This window comes from Diprion similis, chromosome 1 (assembly GCF_021155765.1).
Source record: "Diprion similis isolate iyDipSimi1 chromosome 1, iyDipSimi1.1, whole genome shotgun sequence".
NCBI lineage: Eukaryota > Metazoa > Arthropoda > Insecta > Hymenoptera > Diprionidae > Diprion > Diprion similis.
Window position 1 is genome coordinate 10,762,025 of NC_060105.1, and position 9,910 is coordinate 10,771,934.

The following is a 9,910-nucleotide window of genomic DNA, read 5'->3' on the forward strand; positions in this document are numbered from 1 at the left end:
TACTGTGTGCTTTTATGCATGCCTGCATGCCTGAGAACGCATGCGATCGCTTGCTTACGTGCTACATCCGCTTAGAATTAGGCAAATCGGAGAAATTTTAGCAGAAAATTGCTCCTGGTATCAGGAGACCATCTGAGCCGAGGAGGTCTTCCAAAAACAGGGACTGATTGATTGACTGCTTGCGACGTTGATACTGTGTGCTTTCATGCATGCCTGCATGCCTGCGAAGGCATGCGATCGCTTGCTTACGTGCTACATCTGCTTAGAATTAGGCAAATCGGAGAAATTTCAGCAGAAAATTGCTCCTGGTATCAGGAGACCATCTGAGCCGAGGAGGTCTTCCAAAAACAGGGACTGATTGATTGACTGCTTGCGACGTTGATACTGTGTGCTTTTATGCATGCCTGCATGCCTGAGAAGGCATGCGATCGCTTGCTTACGTGCTACATCCGCTTAGAATTAGGCAAATCGGAGAAATTTTAGCAGAAAATTGCTCCTGGTATCAGGAGACCATCTGAGCCGAGGAGGTCTTCCGAAAACAGGGACTGATTGATTGACTGCTTGCGACGTTGATACTGTGTGCTTTCATGCATGCCTGCATGCCTGCGAAGGCATGCGATCGCTTGCTTACGTGCTACATCCGCTTAGAATTAGGCAAATCGGAGAAATTTTAGCAGAAAATTGCTCCTGGTATCAGGAGACCATCTGAGCCGAGGAGGTCTTCCAAAAACAGAGACTCATTGATTGACTGCTTGCGACGTTGATACTGTGTGCTTTTATGCATGCCTGCATGCCTGAGAAGGCATGCGATCGCTTGCTTACGTGCTACATCCGCTTAGAATTAGGCAAATCGGAGAAATTTTAGCAGAAAATTGCTCCTGGTATCAGGAGACCATCTGAGCCGAGGAGGTCTTCCAAAAACAGGGACTCATTGATTGACTGCTTGCGACGTTGATACTGTGTGCTTTTATGCATGCCTGCATGCCTGAGAAGGCATGCGATCGCTTGCTTACGTGCTACATCCGCTTAGAATTAGGCAAATCGGAGAAATTTTAGCAGAAAATTGCTCCTGGTATCAGGAGACCATCTGAGCCGAGAAGGTCTTCCAAAAACAGGGACTGATTGATTGACTGCTTGCGACGTTGATACTGTGTGCTTTTATGCATGCCTGCATGCCTGAGAAGGCATGCGATCGCTTGCTTACGTGCTACATCTGCTTAGAATTAGGCAAATCGGAGAAATTTTAGCAGAAAATTGCTCCTGGTATCAGGAGACCATCTGAGCCGAGGAGGTCTTCCAAAAACAGGGACTGATTGATTGACTGCTTGCGACGTTGATACTGTGTGCTTTGAGGCATGCCTGCAGGCCTGAGAAGGCATGCGATCGCTTGCTTACGTGCTACATCCGCTTAGAATTAGGCAAATCGGAGAAATTTTAGCAGAAAATTGCTCCTGGTATCAGGAGACCATCTGAGCCGAGGAGGTCTTCCAAAAACAGGGACTCATTGATTGACTGCTTGTGACGTTGATACTGTGTGCTTTGAGGCATGCCTGCAGGCCTGAGAAGGCATGCGATCGCTTGCTTACGTGCTACATCCGCTTAGAATTAGGCAAATCGGAGAAATTTTAGCAGAAAATTGCTCCTGGTATCAGGAGACCATCTGAGCCGAGGAGGTCTTCCAAAAACAGGGACTCATTGATTGACTGCTTGCGACGTTGATACTGTGTGCTTTCATGCATGCCTGCATGCCTGAGAAGGCATGCGATCGCTTGCTTACGTGCTACATCCGCTTAGAATTAGGCAAATCGGAGAAATTTTAGCAGAAAATTGCTCCTGGTATCAGGAGACCATCTGAGCCGAGGAGGTCTTCCAAAAACAGGGACTCATTGATTGACTGCTTGCGACGTTGATACTGTGTGCTTTTATGCATGCCTGCATGCCTGAGAAGGCATGCGATCGCTTGCTTACGTGCTACATCCGCTTAGAATTAGGCAAATCGGAGAAATTTTAGCAGAAAATTGCTCCTGGTATCAGGAGACCATCTGAGCCGAGGAGGTCTTCCAAAAACAGGGACTGATTGATTGACTGCTTGCGACGTTGATACTGTGTGCTTTCATGCATGCCTGCATGCCTGCGAAGGCATGCGATCGCTTGCTTACGTGCTACATCCGCTTAGAATTAGGCAAATCGGAGAACTTTTAGCAGAAAATTGCTCCTGGTATCAGGAGACCATCTGAGCCGAGGAGGTCTTCCAAAAACAGGGACTGATTGATTGACCGCTTGCGACGTTGATACTGTGTGCTTTTATGCATGCCTGCATGCCTGAGACGGCATGCCATCGCTTGCTCACGTGCTACATCCGCTTAGAATTAGGCAAATCGGAGAAATTTTAGCAGAAAATTGCTCCTGGTATCAGGAGACCATCTGAGCCGAGGAGGTCTTCCAAAAACCGGGACTCATTGATTGACTGCTTGCGACGTTGATACTGTGTGCTTTGAGGCAAGCCTGCATGCTTGAGAAGGCATGCGATCGCTTGCTGACGTGGTACATCCGCTTAGAATTAGGCAAATCGGAGAAATTTTAGCAGAAAATTGCTCCTGGTATCAGGAGACCATCTGAGCCGAGGAGGTCTTCCAAAAACAGGGACTCATTGATTGACTGCTTGCGACGTTGATACTGTGTGCTTTTATGCATGCCTGCATGCCTGAGAAGGCATGCGATCGCTTGCTTACGTGCTACATCCGCTTAGAATTAGGCAAATCGGAGAAATTTTAGCAGAAAATTGCTCCTGGTATCAGGAGACCATCTGAGCCGAGGAGGTATTCCAAAAACAGGGACTGATTGATTGACTGCTTGCGACGTTGATACTGTGTGCTTTCATGCATGCCTGCATGCCTGAGAAGGCATGCGATCGCTTGCTTACGTGCTACATCTGCTTAGAATTAGGCAAATCGGAGAAATTTTAGCAGAAAATTGCTCCTGGTATCAGGAGACCATCTGAGCCGAGGAGGTCTTCCAAAAACAGGGACTCATTGATTGACTGCTTGCGACGTTGATACTGTGTGCTTTCATGCATGCCTGCATGCCTGAGAAGGCATGCGATCGCTTGCTTACGTGCTACATCTGCTTAGAATTAGGCAAATCGGAGAAATTTTAGCAGAAAATTGCTCCTGGTATCAGGAGACCATCTGAGCCGAGGAGGTCTTCCAAAAACAGGGACTCATTGATTGACTGCTTGCGACGTTGATACTGTGTGCTTTTATGCATGCCTGCATGCCTGAGAAGGCATGCGATCGCTTGCTTACGTGCTACATCCGCTTAGAATTAGGCAAATCGGAGAAATTTTAGCAGAAAATTGCTCCTGGTATCAGGAGACCATCTGAGCCGAGGAGGTCTTCCAAAAACAGGGACTGATTGATTGACTGCTTGCGACGTTGATACTGTGTGCTTTCATGCATGCCTGCATGCCTGCGAAGGCATGCGATCGCTTGCTTACGTGCTACATCCGCTTAGAATTAGGCAAATCGGAGAAATTTTAGCAGAAAATTGCTCCTGGTATCAGGAGACCATCTGAGCCGAGGAGGTCTTCCAAAAACAGGGACTCATTGATTGACTGCTTGCGACGTTGATACTGTGTGCTTTTATGCATGCCTGCATGCCTGAGAAGGCATGCGATCGCTTGCTTACGTGCTACATCCGCTTAGAATTAGGCAAATCGGAGAAATTTTAGCAGAAAATTCCCTCTGGTATCAGGAGACCATCTGAGCCGAGGAGGTCTTCCAAAAACAGGGACTGATTGATTGACTGCTTGCGACGTTGATACTGTGTGCTTTCATGCATGCCTGCATGCCTGCGAAGGCATGCGATCGCTTGCTTACGTGCTACATCCGCTTAGAATTAGGCAAATCGGAGAAATTTTAGCAGAAAATTGCTCCTGGTATCAGGAGACCATCTGAGCCGAGGAGGTCTTCCAAAAACAGGGACTGATTGATTGACTGCTTGCGACGTTGATACTGTGTGCTTTGAGGCATGCCTGCAGGCCTGAGAAGGCATGCGATCGCTTGCTTACGTGCTACATCCGCTTAGAATTAGGCAAATCGGAGAAATTTTAGCAGAAAATTGCTCCTGGTATCAGGAGACCATCTGAGCCGAGGAGGTCTTCCAAAAACAGGGACTCATTGATTGACTGCTTGCGACGTTGATACTGTGTGCTTTTATGCATGCCTGCATGCCTGAGAAGGCATGCGATCGCTTGCTTACGTGCTACATCCGCTTAGAATTAGGCAAATCGGAGAAATTTTAGCAGAAAATTGCTCCTGGTATTAGGAGACCATCTGAGCCGAGGAGGTCTTCCAAAAACAGGGACTGATTGATTGACTGCTTGCGACGTTGATACTGTGTGCTTTCATGCATGCCTGCATGCCTGCGAAGGCATGCGATCGCTTGCTTACGTGCTACATCCGCTTAGAATTAGGCAAATCGGAGAAATTTTAGCAGAAAATTGCTTCTGGTATCAGGAGACCATCTGAGCCGAGGAGGTCTTCCAAAAACAGGGACTCATTGATTGACTGCTTGCGACGTTGATACTGTGTGCTTTTATGCATGCCTGCATGCCTGAGAAGGCATGCGATCGCTTGCTTACGTCCTACATCCGCTTAGAATTAGGCAAATCGGAGAAATTTCAGCAGAAAATTGCTCCTGGTATCAGGAGACCATCTGAGCCGAGGAGGTCTTCCAAAAACAGGGACTCATCGATTGACTGCTTGCGACGTTGATACTGTGTGCTTTTATGCATGCCTGCATGCCTGAGAAGGCATGCGATCGCTTGCTTACGTGCTACATCCGCTTAGAATTAGGCAAATCGGAGAAATTTTAGCAGAAAATTGCTCCTGGTATCAGGAGACCATCTGAGCCGAGGAGGTCTTCCAAAAACAGGGACTGATTGATTGACTGCTTGCGACGTTGATACTGTGTGCTTTCATGCATGCCTGCATGCCTGAGAAGGCATGCGATCGCTTGCTTACGTGCTACATCCGCTTAGAATTAGGCAAATCGGAGAAATTTTAGCAGAAAATTGCTCCTGGTATCAGGAGACCACCTGAGCCGAGGAGGTCTCCCAAAAACAGGGACTCATTGATTGACTGCTTGCGACGTTGATACTGTGTGCTTTGAGGCATGCCTGCAGGCCTGAGAAGGCATGCGATCGCTTGCTTACGTGCTACATCCGCTTAGAATTAGGCAAATCGGAGAAATTTTAGCAGAAAATTGCTCCTGGTATCAGGAGACCATCTGAGCCGAGGAGGTCTTCCAAAAACAGGGACTGATTGATTGACTGCTTGCGACGTTGATACTGTGTGCTTTTATGCATGCCTGCATGCCTGAGAAGGCATGCGATCGCTTGCTTACGTGCTACATCCGCTTAGAATTAGGCAAATCGGAGAAATTTCAGCCTAAAATTACTTCTGGTATCAGGAGAACATCCGAGCCGAGGAGGTCTTCGACACACCGGTATGGACGCCTTTAATCAGGCACTTTTACGTTACGTAAGATTGGTTGCCTGTAATTTGGCACTTCAATGTTACGTAAGATTGGTTGCCTGTAATTAGGCACTCTAATGTTTCGTAAGAGTGGTTGCCTATAATTAGGCACTTTCACAACCTTCAAGATTGGTTGTCTATAATTAGGCAATCATACATTACGTAAAAATGGTTGTCTCTAATTAGGCGGCTTGAAAATGAACCGAAACGGCCCTCGTCGATTTCTCTATCTTCACTCCGTTACTTAGACACAATTTTGTGGAACCTTCTGATTACATGCAGTGGGGACAGGTTAGTGATAAGTCATAAATTCTATATTCATATTTTTATTCAGGCTCTACAGACATCTCATCAACGATTAGTTCTATGGACGTAGGATTTTTATTTCATATTCAAATTCGTACAAAAATAATAAACAAGAAGATTGGCTACAGAACCCAAAGAATAAAATACCTGCAACTATATCTCTTGCGAGTAAAGAGTTAAACTTGATAATCTTAATGAAATTGTTAATACTAAGTTGAAACGCTGTCGCATTACAGGTAAGGAATTACGTGAGGCAATAGCTCAGCCTTCTATCTCCCAAATTAAATTCCTACCCCTTTGAATTTCCGGCGAAATTTTTGCCGACCTTGAAACATGCTAGAAGCAATTCTTTGATGCACTATATCAACGTAATTCTGAGCGATAAATTTATTGCACGCAGTACAAATACGCTGCAACCAATGTATCGAGAGTTACAGCCAAAAAACGTGATATTTCCCACATACGTTCTCTGCTGTTGATCCAAGGCAGTTTGCTATGTCTTTTCTGAGTTCCTGGCGGTCTAATCAGTCTGAAATATATCATAGAAATTGATTCTGAGAAAAAAGATTTATAACACAAAAAAAAGTGAGACAACCCGTTTGGATTTTTGGTGAAAATTTTGACGACTTTGAAAAATGCTGTAAACAATTCGTTGATGTACTTTTCCGACTTAATTTTGCGAGAGGAATCGATTAAGCGCAGTCTCAATACGCTGCGAGCGAAAGCTGAAAAGTTACAGCCGAAAAACTCATGATTTTCATCGTTATTTCTCTGCTGCTGGTCCTACCCTTTTTTTGATGTGTTCTCTGAGTTTCTGGGCGTCCAATTACTCTAGAAAGGGTCATACAAATCGATTCCGAGACGAAAAATTCTCGGCTCCAAAAATGACCAAAAAAGTAAGGCTAACCCCTTTGTGTTTTTTGCAAAAATTTCGACGATTCTGAAAAGTGCTGCAATGAATTCTTTCAGGCACTATTCGGACGTAATTTTGCGAGAGAAATCGATTGAGCGCAGTCCCGATCAGTCCCGATACGCTGCGAGCAACGCGAAAGAAGTTACAGCCGGAAAATGAAACACCTCGTTTTCACATTCTTCTGCTGCTCGTCTTTTCTTCATTATTCCTCAGCTGTTGGTCCTACCCCGTTATTTTTTAATTTTTCCAGTTCCTGGGGCCTAATTAGTATCGAAAGGACCCACACATCGATTCCGAAACTACAGATTTTTCACCGAAAATAAAGTTACTCTGATTCTTTCGGAATTTTGATGAATAATCGGCACAACATTTCTCAAACAAACGAACCACTCGCAAATAACGAACATTACGTACCATTACAAGAATCAGTTTTGACCGCTGTTGAGTAATACTGTACTCATCATTGCGAGACTAATTCTACTATTCACTGTTCTTTTGTTGCAACAAACAAGCAGTATTTTCAAGTTTTTTGCCACATTTTCCACGTATCTAGATAACAGGAATAGTAAACGACTTTGCCTTATGAATTACGAGAACCAGTAGTTATTTATTAAAATTTTCCATACAATACAATTCGCAAACTTAAAAGACCACATTTCCATGCGGAAATGTTCTCACGACTCGTTAATTGTAAGGATTGTAAGTCACAACTAATCGATTTGTAGAGAAAAAGAATCGATGCGATGATAACCACGGTATTCCAAAATCGAATATTAATCGATTAATTGAACCTCCCAACGATCGATTCGCTAATAATCGTCGAAGAATTACGCAACATTTCTAACTTATCAACGCCAGCGCCACTAGTGTAGACAGACCTTAGACAGACCTTGCTACAAATATTCGGTCGTTTCGTATATGTTACAACAGCTCACCTCATACGTATGCTCCGTGACACTATAGTTCCAGTGAGTTCAGTGGTCCGCAGTTCCGCACTGTTGAGGCACTACTGATAAATAATACCACGGAGCATTGCTTCGTGTATACACTAACGGTCGCAGATATTTATCGAAAAACATCATCAAACTAGAGAACCCGGCTGAGTTCGACGGCAGGTCCTGGACCGTAGAATAACGAACAGACGAATATGGCCTTAATACCGAGCCTCCGTAACGTAAGTAATAGCAAAGAATGCTGTAGCGATGCCCAATGAATCCCATTCAATTTAGGTTTGCTTCAAAAAACGTTTTGTGGTTAGCAATGTTTAAGGTTAAGTGAAGTTAGAAACGCATCTATCCAAAATTCATGATTTTTAAAAGCTGAGACTCTCCTTAGGTACTTCCAGGGTTAGAAAAGTCATGCATTCGAAGACAGATTCACGTGACACCAGTCGCTGCAAAAGTAGTGGCAGCCAGATATCGAGTCACGACGAAGCGGGACAAACCGCTCACCTATGAGATGGCCAATCCCCCTCATTTCATCGCTCACAGGAAGGGCTGGAATTCATGGAACACTGGTAGGGAACTCAGATTTGATCTGTTATTTGCTTGCTGATTTATTTGATGCTAATTCATACAGGCTTGAAGTTGCTAAGGTTTGCATAACGAATCGCCGAAGAAACGAACGGATCATACTATTTGAGAATTAGTTTGCAAGAGTTATGGTTACAAAATGAGTATGCTATTATTCATGTAAACAATAGGAGAAAACAAGCTATTTTTAACGAGTACTTCGCTGTGTAAATGTTACTAAATTCATGCTGATCAATTTGTCTAGTAAAATTTGACCCCTCTTCAAAAAAACTATGCCTGAAGATGTCGAAGTGGACAAACGACATTGTAGCAATTCGATCAAAGAAACTAAGAATGTGAAACGGCAATCTTAGTCTCAATAACTCAATATTAATTCATTTACTGTTGTATAATTATTTTCAATTTTATTTTGTTGATTGTGTCTTTAGCAAACATAGCTGATGGTCACAGACCGGCAGAAACTTTACTTGAAGACGTCTTCATCCGCCGTTTTGTAACAGGAACATGGCATTCACTGTTTCTCAGCGAAGTTATTATCAAACGCCAACATAACATAATTAGAATTGCTGGGATCGTTCGACGAGGCATCGCTACCAGCAAGATGTATTTTCTGATTGGTTACACAGAGGAACTGCTCAGTTTTTGGCTCCAATGTCCAGTTAAATTAGAGCTTCAGTCGGTAAATGACAAGAACGATGTGATTTACAAATATATTTAAATAATATTGTGTATATGGATAAAAATCGATAGAATAAACATGTATATATAAATGATTAAAAATAGTAAACGGTTTTGAAGTTGTATTCAATTGGAATATCTTTGTACACTCTTACCTTTTTCACATTGCATAGTTTTTTTTTTTAAGATTCTCTGTGCAAGATAGGGAAAGCACTTTTATTTGAGTTGTTGATAAAAATCTCCTGTATAAAGTTAAATTGGATCTTGAATGTTTCATACTCTATAAGTAGGCAAATTGGGACAAATTGACTATCATTTGCATATGTTTAATTTACCTTTTATTAGTTCGACAAATTGTTACATTCGATTATAACGTAAATGCAGTTCATATGCGGTAATTGCATTTATCAATAAAAAATAAAGTACAAGTCACCCTAAAATGGATTATATTGACTCCAAAAACAAGTAGGGCTACTTTATTAACATATGAATCGACGGATCATTCAGACAAGATCTAATCTCAATTTGTTCATTTATGTTTTATTCATATTCTCTCTTTTACATGCCTTTACAACTCACATTTCTTAACGTTCGATCAGGTCTCGCGAATTCAATCGGTCGTATGTTTTGCAAACGCAATTTCTTCTGCATTTCAAGAGTACATATATGTATATATCATCCAACAGCCAAAGCTTAATCAAAATTTTCTTTGAAATCTAATCCAGTTTTTTCTCTCCGAATCATGGCATAAATTTACATTCATCATTACAATTGGGTCAATACAGTTGCGTTTATTCTCACAAATCATAATTTAGATCAAATATCTGAAAATGTTGGTAAAATATGCGGTACTTTAATAGTAGCATATTCGAACCAGTGTAATTCTGGTTTTAACATTATTAATAATTCATGAATTGCTACGCATTGATTTTGTACTCTTGACA

At 42.8% G+C, this 9,910-nt stretch overlaps 1 protein-coding gene across 1 annotated transcript; it reads left to right on the forward strand.

Moving 5' to 3' along the window:
• The first annotated feature begins 7,783 nt into the window (after positions 1 to 7,783).
• LOC124404920 (28S ribosomal protein S24, mitochondrial) lies at positions 7,784 to 9,406 on the forward strand. Its single transcript, XM_046879417.1, has 3 exons — positions 7,784 to 7,930; positions 8,092 to 8,272; positions 8,717 to 9,406. The coding sequence occupies exons 1-3, from the start codon at positions 7,904 to 7,906 to the stop codon at positions 9,004 to 9,006; spliced, it is 498 nt and encodes a 165-aa protein (XP_046735373.1). The 5' UTR covers positions 7,784 to 7,903; the 3' UTR covers positions 9,007 to 9,406.
• Positions 9,407 to 9,910: the final 504 nt, after the last annotated feature.

Coding starts and splice junctions, on each gene's coding strand:
- LOC124404920 (XM_046879417.1), top strand. CDS start 7,904: ATGGCCTTAATACCGAGCCTCCGTAAC. Junction 7,931..8,091: donor TAATACCGAGCCTCCGTAAC/GTAAGTAATAGC, acceptor GACTCTCCTTAG/GTACTTCCAGGGTTAGAAAA. Junction 8,273..8,716: donor CTGGAATTCATGGAACACTG/GTAGGGAACTCA, acceptor TTGTGTCTTTAG/CAAACATAGCTGATGGTCAC.